The following is a 13,511-nucleotide window of genomic DNA, read 5'->3' as shown; positions in this document are numbered from 1 at the left end:
CGTTTCAGAGACTGTACAGGTACTATATGTAAATCTAGACAAGCAGGGAAAATAAACATTCGACTTTCAGATGTGTTAAACATCAGTCTGAAACGTCATCAAAGGAGTTTAGATTTCAAGAAGAGAGCTACATTTATTCTATAATATAGCTATTTGTACTTTAAAAATCTTCATGTGTGTGATGAATGTGTGTGTGCATGCATACATGCATTCATGTACTCTATAGTACATGTATGCGGGGTGTCAAGGACAACCTAGCCTTGTTGGTCTCACCTCCCGCCTTGTTTGACCCTACTGTTCCCTCCTATGGCCTGAAAGCTTCAGGGATTCTCGTGTCTCTGCTCCCATCTCATTTCAGCAACACTGGAATTACAGCTGCACACATCGTGGGACCAGTTTTACTTGGGTTCTGACATGCCCACATCAAGTCCTCACATTTGCATGGCAAGTATTTCACCGATGGAGCCACTGACCCAGTGTCAGCTTCACACAGACACACAGAGACAAACAGACACACATAGACACACACACACGCCACACACATACACACACACATGCATACACACATACATACACACATACACACACATTCACATACATGCACACACACAGTCACACACACAGAGACACATAGACACACATAGACACACACAGACACACACACAACACACACACACACACCCATGGACATTTACATTATAGACACCATGAATCCTTAATACTAAATAGTTTTTAAAATCTTAGTGATTTTTCCTATATTAATCATAAACTTTTTGAATCACTGGAGCTGTATCTGTTCACATATTTGATAACTTTTTTTTTTTTTTTTGAGACAGAGTTTCCCTGTGTAGACTTGGCAGTCCTGGAACTCACTCTGTAGACCAGGCTGGCCTCGAACTCAGAAATCTGCCTGCCTCTGCCTCCCAAGTATGCCACCACTGCCTGGCCATATATTTGATAATTAAAATTAAAATCTTCTTGTCCTTTTCTTGAGATGGTATAAAACCAATAGTTGTTCTACGAATCAAACTGTTAGGGCTCTCACCTTGACAGCTGCTGGTGGAAGGTCAAAAGGAATGCGCTGTCTGACTTTCGGGGGGAGCTGGCTTAAAACTTCACTCTTTAGTCTTCTGATCATTATGTCATTTAGTAGCTGGTGAAGTTCACTAAGGTTTGATGCCCCTCTACAATCCCACTGACGCCTTTTACCAAAGTATCTGTTAAGACAAAAAACACAGACAGCAAAACTGAAGGTAATGTTTCAGTAGGAAATCCATGTATGCGGTGTGGCCTTCCTGTTAATAACAAGGAGCAAACTGACCCTTTACTGTTATTTCTGAATGAAAATCAACTTCAGAAAGCCAATCCAAGGGGCCAGAGAGGTGGTTCAGTGGTTAAGAGGGCACAGTGCTCTTGCTATGGACCTCAAGTTTGGATTCTATCACTTACAACATGTGTAACTCAAGTTCTAGGAGATCTGACAGCCTTTGAAGGACCCTTCCCCCCACCCCCAACACACTCTTTAAAAACAAATCTTAAAAAAAAAAAGCTACCCAAAGCAGTGTATGTTGACTCAAAATTGCAATTTTGCAACTCCATTACTCAATGGACCGAGGCAGGGGGATCACTAAGCAGGCATTCTACTATTGAGCACCACCCCAGCCTGATATGTTTTCATGCCATTGACATGTTTTGTTTCCTTTAATGTTTGTATACTCACACTTAACTTAAAGACTTGTATGCATATTAAGCAGGGAAAATGTTAGATGGTAGTGTCATGACTTTAGTTCCAGCACTTGGGGGGGGTGGATCTCTGAATTTGAGGCTAGCCTGGTCTACAGAACAAGTTCCAGGACAGCCAGAGCTACACAGAGAAACCCTGTCTTAAACAAAACACAACACTGGGGAAATGCTTGCCAATAACTGATTCTGTCATATACTTTTCCATTCACCACACTAAGTACATTTGACCACATCATTAACAAAAGAAACCTAAGACTCCAAACTGCCAATGTAGAAAGAATGGAAGGGCTCTTTAATTTTGTTTTTAGAATGAAATGTCCCAATTAAAATGGACTTTTAACATACTATCTGATCCCAGGACATGTTCTGTATGTGTGTAACATGCTAGCCAGATGTTCGCTGATAAGACTGTACACACATAGGTGGAGGCACACGTCTTATCTGCCTCCTGTAGAGGACCAATATACAAGTTTCAAAGGGCAAACGTCTGAGAATTTTTGTTTCATTTGTGATTCTAGGGATTGAATACAGGGCCTCACACATGCTAGGCAAGTCTGCCCTCAGCCTGAAGCTTGAGCCATCTACCATGAGAATGTCACAGCACAGTGTTCAGTGTTATGAGGTGGCTTCTGTACTCTTGGAGACTGCATTACAGAAAGAAGCATGAGTGATTGCTTCCTGGGTGTTTTACCTCAAGCTGTTGTAAGCCCTATGCTTGGCACGCCAAAACACGGATCACCAGAAATCGTTTCTCATTGCAGTCTTCCTCCACTACACCTCCTTTCAGCAGACACTCAGAAGCCACAGGTAGCGCTTACTCTAAAGAACACTGGAGGCTTGGGAAGTAGAGTGGGGTGGACGGGGAGGAGTTAGGGCAAGGAAAGGGGGATGAATACGATCAAAATACACTGTATCCACATATAAAATCCTCAGAGAACAAAAACGTTCCATTAAAGAGGGTGAGGCTGGAGTGGGTGCATGTCTTTAACCAATACCACCACTTAGGAAGTATAGGTAGTTCGAGACCAGCTGGGTCTATGTAGGGAGTTCTGGGCAAGGAAGGGCTGGAAAGAGAGACTCTGTCGTACAAAAAACAAGTGTTCTTAAACCTCAGATTTAGGAAGAGAGGGGAAATGATGAGCAGGACTAGAAGAGCCACCAGGCATCAACAATTGACTGTTTGCCATTATATTTGATAGTGATTATATACAGCTTTTGTAAAATCACATTTCTTTGGGAGGGGCACATGAGACATGGTGCTTGTGTGGAGGTCAGACAACAACGAGTGGGAGCCAGTTCTCTCTTCCATCACTTGGGCTCCTTACCTGCTTAGCCGTCACACCAGCCCAACTACTCTATTTTTCAAAACAGCCCCATTGAAACACAATTTAGATTCCCATACAACACACTCCAAATACACAATTCAATGATTTTTATTACATGCACAGGTTTGAAATGATTTAACCATCACAAACTTATTACATGCACAGGTTTGAAACGATTTAACTATCACAAACTTATTACATGCACAGGTTTGAAATGATTTAACCATCACAAACTTTTAGAATGTTTTTTATCACCTCAAGAAGGAATCCTATGTCCTTGGCTGGGGATGTTACTCAGTGGACCACTTGCCTGGCATATATAAGCCCTGGGGTCTAGCCCCTGTACCACATACATCAGGCACGGTGGCACACACAAGATCAGAAGTTCAAGGCCATTCTTGTCTACATAATGAGCTTGAGGGGCAGCCTGGGCTACATGAGCCTCTTCTAAAAAAAAAAAAAGAAAAAGAAAAAGGGGGGAAAAAGGAAGGAAGAAAAAAGAAAGACGCCAACCGGTACCCTAAACAAACACTCCTTACCTGCCTCGCCCAGGTTTCTTGTCCAGCTTCTGTCCCTGTCAAGTTGCCTGTTGACTTTTATTTTAAGTGGAACTACCTTTATGGCTTCCTTCACTAAACACTGCTTTCTAAAAATCCCTTTGTGCAGCAGCATTAACGTATCTCTCACCCCTTTTAGTGGCTGAATAAAAAAATTTCACTGTACAAACAGACCACAAGTGTTCTTAGCCATTTTCCCACCGGTGGACACCTGCTTTGTTCCCAAGCTCTGTATTTTACACATAAAGCTGCTCTAAGCATCCAGCAAAAGTCTGTGCAAGTCATACACTTCCATTTCTCTAGGGTATATGCTGGGCACGGAATGATTAAAACAGTAACTGTTTAATTCCTGAAGGAATGACTAGGTTTTGAAAGCAATTTACACAGCTATCAACAGTGTAGGAAGGGAACCAGGGACATATCACGTGACATATCCAGCAGTGATATACAGAGTTACTATTTCTCCACATCCACTCCGTCCTTGTCATCTGGTCTTCTGTGCCTTGCCAAGTATAGAGTATCTCTCTTGTAGTTGTGAATTGTATTCTCTGGTGGCTGATGAAAGCATTTTAAGATATGTTTGGGAGTAATTAAACATCATTTACTGAAGAATGTCTATTCAAATCTCTTGCCCATTTCAATTGAGTTGGCTTTAGCACTGACTGAGTTATAAGAACTATATGCACGTGTCATCTATCAAGTACACAATTTGCAAATATTTTTCCCACTCTGTGGTTAATCTTTTCAAAGTACCCAGGCTGGCCTCAAACTTGGCAAAACTCCTGCCTCAACCACCTAAGCACTGAGACTATCAGCATGTACCACCATGGCCAGTTCAATTTCTTGGCGGTATCTCAGTAAGTACTGAAGGTATTCATTTTGATAGGACAGACTTCATCCAGTTGCTCTTCCATTGTCCCTGATGTCAGCCTCCTAGCTAGGAATGCCTAAGTAATTTCAAAGTATGAAGATTTATCAAGATGTTTTCCGTAAGAAAACATCTATCTAGGTGCTGATATTGCATTCGGTTCTTTGAAGTTTTTGGACTGAATTTTTATATATAGTGTATACATCCTATTTTTCAAATGGCTATTAAGTTGTTCCAGAACCCAGAACTACCACATGAATGTTTTTAATTCTACACACACACACACACATACACACACACACACACACACACACCACCTTGGTTTTTTCAAGTCAAAGTTTCTTTGTATATAGTCCTACCTGTCCTGGAACTTAACTCTGTAGGCTAGGCTGACCTTGAACTGCCTGTCTCTGTGCACCACACCCCTATCCCCAGTATTAGGATTAAAGGCATGCACCACCACCACCCAGCTATGAATGTCTTTTGCTAAAAGTCCATTTATTATAAGTGGATGGGTTGGTTTCTGGGCTCTTCCGTTCCACTGATAAGGGTATCTATTCTTTCTTCAATATTTTCTTTACATCCATTTATTTTGTATGTGGTGCAGTACGTGTGGACGTCAGACAACCAGTTGTGAGTTATTTCTCTCATTACACTAGGTGGAACCTGGGGAACAAAGTCAGGCCATCAGGCTTGGCAGCAAGTACTTCCCCATAGGAGTCATCTTGCCAGCCCTAGGTATCTATTCTTGAATAACTACAATATTGGCATGGTTTATCAGTACAACAGAGCCTTCTAGCCATCTTTTCTTTTTAATATTTAGGTTATTATAATCCCTTAAAATTCCATACAAAACAAAGCTTGACGTGGTGCAACACATCTATAATCCCTGCACTCAGGACGCAGACAGGCAGATCTGTGAGTTTGAGGTCAGCCTGGTCTACAGAGTGAGTTTCAGGACAGCAAGGGCTATACAGAGAAAACCTATCTCAACAAAACAAGAGAAAACAAAACAAAGCAAACAAAAATTCATATAAAGTCAATTTGGAAAAAGACATTGGTCCCAGTGCTGTGGAGGGGGAGGTGAGTTTACTGCAATTGTGAGGACACCTGGTCTACATAGTGAGTTCTGGCCTAGTCAGGAGAACATAGACTCTTTCTCAAAAACAAAGTAAAAGAAATAAAGCAATAGAGTTTGCAGGGCACGGTAACTGACTGGATATTGGTAGTAAGGTACAAACTTTCAGGGTGTAAGTAATTAGACTATCAAGGCATTTTTATTTTTATCATCTATCTATCTATCTATCTATCTATCTATCATCTATCTATCTATCTATCTATCTATCTATCTATCTATCTATCTATCTCTATCTAGTTATTCATTTGTGTGTGTGTATGCATGTATGAATGTATGTACATGGGGCACATGTGGAAAACAGAGGTCAACTCTTGGGAGTTGGTTCTCTCCTTCTACCTTTATGAGGGTTCCAGGAATCAAACTCAGATTGTTAAGACTACATGGCAAACACTTTACCTATTGAGCCATCTTATAAGCCCACAGGTGCATTTAAAAAACCCAATCTGGAAACACTATTCTGTACCAAGTATCTTACAATTTTAGAGAGTAGATGGCACCCCAAGGTGAGCTTTCAGTTTATTGTCCTAAAATTTCCTTCTTTCTGTGTATACTTCTTTCTGTGTATACTTCTGATTGTGAAGCTTAGCTCCTTGTTCCTATTGACATCTTTGCTTATCATTTATTTTTGATGCTAAGACATCCTGTGCTCCAGCCAACCTGATTAGAGACTTCCTCTTCTCTCACCAAAAAAAGCATCTTTTTGCAGCAGCAGAGACCATTACAGAAAGCCAGCATGGGTAAAAATGCAGAGAATAACTGCCTGTGGGGTGGCCAGCCTTAACTGATACATTGACAACACAATCGTAGCACCTGAGAGGGCATGGAACAATTGTGAGAGACAGACAACCAGGAATTCTGTCAGACTGTGTCTTCTATATATGACAGAGAAACTATACCCATGAAATCTCACCAGTATGGATGTCCAAACAAGACCTAAACAACGACACACCAAAGACACACCAAAGTGGGTGGGGGAAATCTCACTGCGCCCCATCCCTAGATGGAGAACTACAGGCACTAAGCAGCACTGAGTGAGGGAAAGCTAGTCCTCCCCAGGGAGGAGCCCATAAATTCAATACCCAGTGGTAAGCCTTATAAACATGCACATGGAAGCAGTATCAGACTCTGAAGTTGCACTTATATATTTATTTGTTTATAGCCCATTAGTGTGCCTTCTCTCTTTCTCTCCTCCCCATATATAAATCTAAATACAATAAATATATGAATGCATAAATATATAAATACAGTCTTGTGTGAGAGTGTGTGTGTAACAATAATGATTGGAGGAAAAAGGACTCATGGATTTGAGATAGAACAGGGAGGGGGAATGAGAGGAGTTGGAGGAAGAAATGACGTAATTATAGTTTAATTAAAAATAGAATAAGTTAAAAACACACAAACAAAAAATATATTCTTTAGCCTGTACCTCATACCATAATACTTACAGTATATACCTGATTAATAGTGGTGAATGTGGTGGGGTGGAAAAGAGCAGAGCAGTCTATTTATCCTGTATTATTTTCTTCCCTATTTTCATTTCTTTTTAACTTATACATACAAAACAAAAAATCTGGGCTGGAGAACCAGATAAGCAATTAAGAGTAGAGACTGTTTTCCTAGGACCAGTGTTTGGTTACTAGAACTCAGGTTGGGCAGCTCATAGCCACCTGTAACTCCAGCTCCAGAGGCTCGGAAGCCCCCTCTGGCCTTGGAAGTCACTGTACTCATGTGCACACACCAGCAACAGATACACACACATATACATAATTAAAAGTAAAAAGAAGTCTTATGAAAACATAAAATTTTCATATGAACCAAGTACCATGTACAAGAACCATTTTTTACTACTTGCTTCTAGCAGCAAAGGGTGGAGGCTAAAAAAGCAGTGCACAGAGAAAGAGTGTGGCCAAGGTGTGTGCACTAATCTCTGCAGGCCATGCAAATGAAGAGCTGGGCTTATACCAGTCACAGAGGTTCTTCACGTACATGAAGAATTGCCTTTGAAGCACTTACAGGCCTCTTCTGGGCCAGCAAAGGACCATATAGACAGCTTGTTGCAGCCACTACCCCCTACCCCACCCAGTCCTCTCTCTCCCTTGCTTCCTCCTCTCTCCTTGCCTTCCTCTTTCCTTCCTTGTGATTTTTTTTTAACTTTTTAAAGACAGGGTCTCTGGTAGCCCAGGGTGATCTCAAATTCAGTATGTAAGTACCCAAGGATGACCAGTCAGCTGTTGAGATTACAGGAGTGCCTCAATCAAACCTGGTTTCAGAAATTACTTTTTGACTAGCACATGACATTTTGCTATTGTTTTCTAGATTTCATAACTTTTTACTCATTCTTTATAAATTTCACATCATACACTTCAATCCCACTCATCCCCCTGTTCCTTCATATCTGCTTTCTTCTCCTGAAACCTCCTCCCTAACCCCCCCAAAATTAAAAATTAAAGTAAAACAAATAAACAAAAGAGTAACAACAGCAACAAGAACTGTCATCACGGAGGCTGAGATGTGCTGCAGTGGTCCCACTGCACACCTTTTGTCCACACATTACCTGCAAATGCTCTTTATAATGTGTCACTGGTGTGGCTTCTGCCACACCATCGATACTAGATCCTCACAGGGACTCCCCTCAGATATCCTGTTGATGGCTTGTGTCAGGAGATCCCGTGCCTACGAGTCTGGATGACCATCCCCCTCACATGCTCCTGCAGTTCACAGATGGGGGAGACGCTGGGATGAGCCAACTCAAAGCTCTGGATCTGGACCTGGGTGGTAGCTGAGTTGGTCAGCCTGCCAGCTCTCCTGTACTCACACCACCAGGGTGAGGTCTCTAGCACTGCCCAGGCTAGCTCACCCAAAACTGCAGAAGGCAGGGGTAAGGGTCAGCTCTCCTGCTCTCTGGCCATCAGGGCTGACTCACCTACACCCATGCCACCAGAGCCAGCTCAGAGCTATATTTTAAAAGAATATTTTTATTAAAGCAATACATACACACAACTTCAAAAACTAAATGAAAAGACTTCACACAATGTGAAAACTTTGATGTATGCTCTTGGCTTCAAAATCAGGCTGGATGAAACATGAAGAGAAAACAAAAGTTTGCATTTGGGGACTAAGACAAGACAAATATCTCTGCAGCCCAGAAACAGAACAAAGTATAAAGCAAGCAGGGCTGAAGTAATAAATTTAATCATTTTATGTTTGAGAACAGGAGATGAGGGCTAAGAACTTAGGATTGTAGCAATGAAATGTTGTTATTTAAGTTTATTACAGAGTGAATTTTCTAGAAATTGTAAGTGATGCTCACCAAAAGGGATATCGTATATTTTGTTGGAAACTCAACATAGAATACTTTGTCAGTGTGGAAAACCATACTGCTGACCCTGAAAGCACACTGGTGGCTAAGCTGTGATACACATAACTGTAATTTATTAACTACTATTTGAACATATTTGTAGAATACAGGCTACCATCTTAACATAGCTGTGGAGTGCTGGCTACCAACTGAACACAGCTATAGAATACAGGCTACCATCTGAACACAGATGTAGAATACAGGCTACCATCTGAATACAGCTGTGATATATTAGCTTCCATATAAACAGCAATAGCCACAATTCTAAACACACCACATTTTCATCAATTTTATGATTTATATTTCTCTAATTTTATATACCTGGAAATAACAAATGTATACCAGTTTAACTTCAGAAATTAACCTTTGGTGGCATATAAAATAACAGTGCATAATATCACAATTGATGAAGTTACAGATTTCATATAACCATAAATGTAAACTTCTTTATTACACTCATTTTTAAATTGTGTTCTAATGTAGTCTTTTCCTAGTCACATACTGACATTGAGGTACATGGTTACAGTTTCCTTAAACTTTATTTCTCTCTGCATTATGATGGATTCTTTGTTTGAAATTATATATGGATATATGTGGCTATGCCTATGAATTTCCTTCCAGTACAAGGGGATATTGTATATTGATTAGGATAAGTAGGCATTATGACAACAGGGCTGAGAAGTGCTACTCTAAGACATAAGGCTTTCTTTACTTGAGGCTACTGTGCAGTAGTGTTGAGAAAAGGCAATCTAAGGATGTCTGCATTTCTAGAAAACATTGAATTGTTAATCAGTAATCTTCTAAAAGGAGACAGCACCAGGTCCAGGTGGACTAACTCTTGAGTCCTACCAAACACTTCAGGAAGAAATTATCCTAGCTGTCTAGGAAGACAGCTCAGTAATGTGCTTGCCATACAAGCTCGGAGACTGGGCTGTGGTCCTCAGGACTCGCTGTTCCAATTCTATATATGTGAGAATGTATAGGACTAGTTTTTCCTTTGGTGACACAATGACAAAAGCCTTATTCCCTTAACCTGTGACAGGTCTTTAAATATGAACTTATTCCCCTAAGGTCTTCTACTCTCAAATTCCAATAAGCTTCGTGAGATTGAGCACTCTCACTTGTCTCTGTATCACTTGCAACCCTGAAATGATGTCTTAAATACAGCAGGCATCAATAATATGAGGCATCAATGGAGCTGAATGTGAAGTTCTCTCATTACTCTTGTTACGTTTTCTCAGATACGTTACATTTTTATTTGTTAAAATACTTAAGGAACAAGGATGACAGCAACAGACACGCTAACATGGAGGGGTGGAAAGCTCGGGGCTTTCACTCTAGACAAAGAACTACAGGCAACTAAGGAACACTGAGAGTGGGAGAAATAGTCTTCCTAAGGAAGAGCACACCAGCTGATTATCCAGTGTGAAATGGTCAGCCATGAAAGCATACACATACAGCTAACATCATATGGACTGAGGAGATTGTACTCATATTTAGGAATAAACACATTCCCACACAGCAAAAACTAAAGAAAAAGAGGCCATGAGTTTGAGGGGTAGTGCGGTAGATGGGAGGTAATGGAGAGAGAAAGGAGAAGGAAGAAACGATGTAATTATAAACTCAAACAATAATAAAATTATAACAAAAATCATCTATGAAACAGAAAAATGCTTTTTGTTTTCCATCTTTTTTTAGGTTTGTTGAGACAGAGTTTCTCAGTATATCCTTGGCTATCCTAGAACTTACTGTGCAGACCAGGCTGGCCCCATACTCATGGAAAACCACCTGCTACTGCCTCCTGAGTACTGAGATTAAAGACGTGTATCGCCACTGCCCAGTGGGGGCAATGCTTCTTAAGAGATGACTTTTAATTCTGCTCTATTCTTGTTCTTCTTGTCTTCACGAGCCTTTAAAGTCTACCCCTTTAAAGTCCACTTTCACAGCCATAATCTTGTCTTGAACCAGTTCTATCTAGAACACGAAAACCTTCTGTGCTTGGAGGCTGAGAGATGGCTTACTGAACAGAGTTTTCTGCTCTTGCAGATGAATTCAGTTCCTACCTATGTCAGATGGGTCTCGGTCGTCTGTAATTGTAACTCTAGTTCCAGAGAATCGCTGTCTCTGGCCTCCAAACAGACCAGTACTCATATGCACATCTCCCTCTCCCCAACACGTACATAATTTAAGAAAATTAAAGTAAAAATTATGTTTTAAAAAATGGTCCTCCTTCTGCTCCAGCCACATGGCTGCCTTCTTATCTACTATCTTCCAAGATGATGCTGGACCCTGCAGGACAGCATCTCAGAGATGCTCCAAAAGGTGTTCTGATCCTAAAAATGAGAGAAAAGGAGAGAGAGGGGTGTTCTCAACAAGTTGAAATTTTACTAAAGGTTGCAGGGATGCCAAAGTCCTGTTAGTAAAATGCCGGAAAGAAAAGTAAAAATTGAAAGAACGTCTAAGTGCTGACAATAATGACTCAGCTTCTTATGAAAGAATACAAACTGGAATATCTCAAGGAAATGAAAGAAAAATGGGAAGTCCTACTGAGAAAAGGTTACAGACGCTTCCAACAGCATGTAGGCAAGTATTTGAGTGAGTCAGAAACCTTTTTTATTTATGGAAAGCATTTATAATGTCAACCACTGACCGGAAGTAATAGACAGAAACAATGTTTACTTCATCCTCATTGTGAAAATATTGATATTTTATGAAATAAAAGTCTTTACTTCAGAGTTCTGATTTATTAAATACAGGATAGGAGGAGAAGCTAAAATAATAATAATCCTGGTCTCTGCTCACTCTTTGAGGGCACACTCTATCCTTCTCATTACAATGTCCCGGGCAAGTGCCTGTTTTCTTTGTCAATATCATGGTCTCCTTCCTGTCCTCACACCTTCCTTGCCCAAGCTGATTTCTGAGTCTTCCCAGGATAACTAAACCTCCTTATCTTTCAAGCCCTAGATCTATCATAAGTTGATACAAAGCTCCTAATACGAGACAGATCTGACTCTAGGCTTACTTCCTGCCTATACCACATTGCTGTGGAAACACACCATCGAGAGCACTGGCTCCACTACTAATCTGTTTATGATCTCAGGGCTACTCGGCATCGATAATAAGTCTGTGGTACCAATCTCACTATCCCAGTTCCTATCCTGCAGAAGTTCAGACAGTACCAACTTTCAAATTCTAACACCCTACTTCTTCATTTCTTTCAACACAGTAAATTGCCTCTCATTAAAAAAAATGTTCTGAGATGCAAGCTCTCACAAGTCCTGTCACTCTAGAGCCTATGGTATAGGTCCAATAATACGTCACTTGTTGATGAAAACTCCCTCACATCTCTTAAACCATACTACAATCTCAATAATACGCACACAACTATAAAAACATATACAAATACTTATGTAGAAAATGGTGAAAATTATCAAGGACAAAAGTGCTAATGTTTTTAATACAATAATCTCTTTTCCAAAAAATATGAATTTGCTTACTCTTCTATTAGTTTTGGACCATAGAAAAATACAGCCCTAAAAACAACAAGGACACTTGTGAATCTGATCCCACACTTTACAACAGTGCCGAGGCTAAACACAGAGGTGGGGAACACTGCTGAATGGGTACAGAGGTTTAGATTGAGGTGCTACAAATGAAAAGCTATGTTTTACAACAATATGAATGTATCTAAAGCTACAAAACTATATACTTAAAATGGTAAAATAGTGTTTCCTTTCACATTTCTATTGCAAACCAATGCCTGAAAAGACACAGAGAAGGGGAAGACGCCCACATTGTCTTCCTATTACATGCTGAGAAACAAGAACACAGAGAAGGGGAAGACGCCCACAGTGTCTTCCTATTACATGCTGATGAACAAGAACACAGAGAAGGGAAGACGCCCACGATGTCTTCCTATTACAAGAACAAGACTGTAACTTACTTCCTACCTAGCTCTCTATCTTTATCTGACTCCTGACTGGTTTTGTCTAGAGACCTTAGTTTAGCTCTAGAATATTCAGCCACGTATTTAGTTCCTCAAGGGCACAGTGGTTTGTCTTGTTCTGGTTTTGGCATATAGAATTCTCACTTCCTGAAAAGGATGCCGCTGGGCTGTCTTGACTGGTTCACACTGGTACACTCAGCCATCACACCTTTCACTTGCTTTCCCCACCCTCCACGACATTCATCAAAACTGTAATCACCTGGTTAGTGTCCGACTTGACAATTCAGTGGAAGCTTGGATCATTTTGATGTCTGGGCATGATGGCTTATACATTTGACTGCATGTATGTCTGTGCAGCACAAGTGTGCCTACTATTTGCGGAGGTCCAAGGAGGATGTTGGATCCTCTGCAGAAGTTGGAACTTCTGCAACTGAATTAATGGTCATTAATTGTCATGTAGGTGCCAAAAATTAAACCCAGGTCCTCTGGGAGAGCATCCAGGATTTTTAACCACTGAGCCATCTCTCCAGCCCCCCCCCCCAAAATAATTAAAAATCAAGCCAGAGGCAGTAGGTG

General features: G+C 40.7%; 1 protein-coding gene across 4 annotated transcripts in view; it reads right to left on the bottom strand.

The window, feature by feature from the left end:
* Nucleotides 1-13,511, bottom strand: part of Zranb3 (zinc finger RANBP2-type containing 3) — a 149,353-nt gene that overhangs the window by 65,998 nt on the left and 69,844 nt on the right. For all 4 annotated transcript variants that reach the window (XM_028771483.1, XM_028771482.1, XM_028771484.1 and 1 more), the window contains one exon: nt 1,046-1,217. In XM_028771483.1, coding sequence (XP_028627316.1) covers nt 1,046-1,217 — 172 coding nt within the window. The remainder of the gene's footprint in view (nt 1-1,045; nt 1,218-13,511) is intronic.

The sequence above is a fragment of the Grammomys surdaster genome, unplaced genomic scaffold (genome assembly GCF_004785775.1).
Source record: "Grammomys surdaster isolate TR1022 unplaced genomic scaffold, NIH_TR_1.0 208, whole genome shotgun sequence".
NCBI lineage: Eukaryota > Metazoa > Chordata > Mammalia > Rodentia > Muridae > Grammomys > Grammomys surdaster.
The sequence above is the reverse complement of the archived record's forward strand: the minus strand, read 5'-3'. Positions and strand labels throughout refer to the sequence as shown.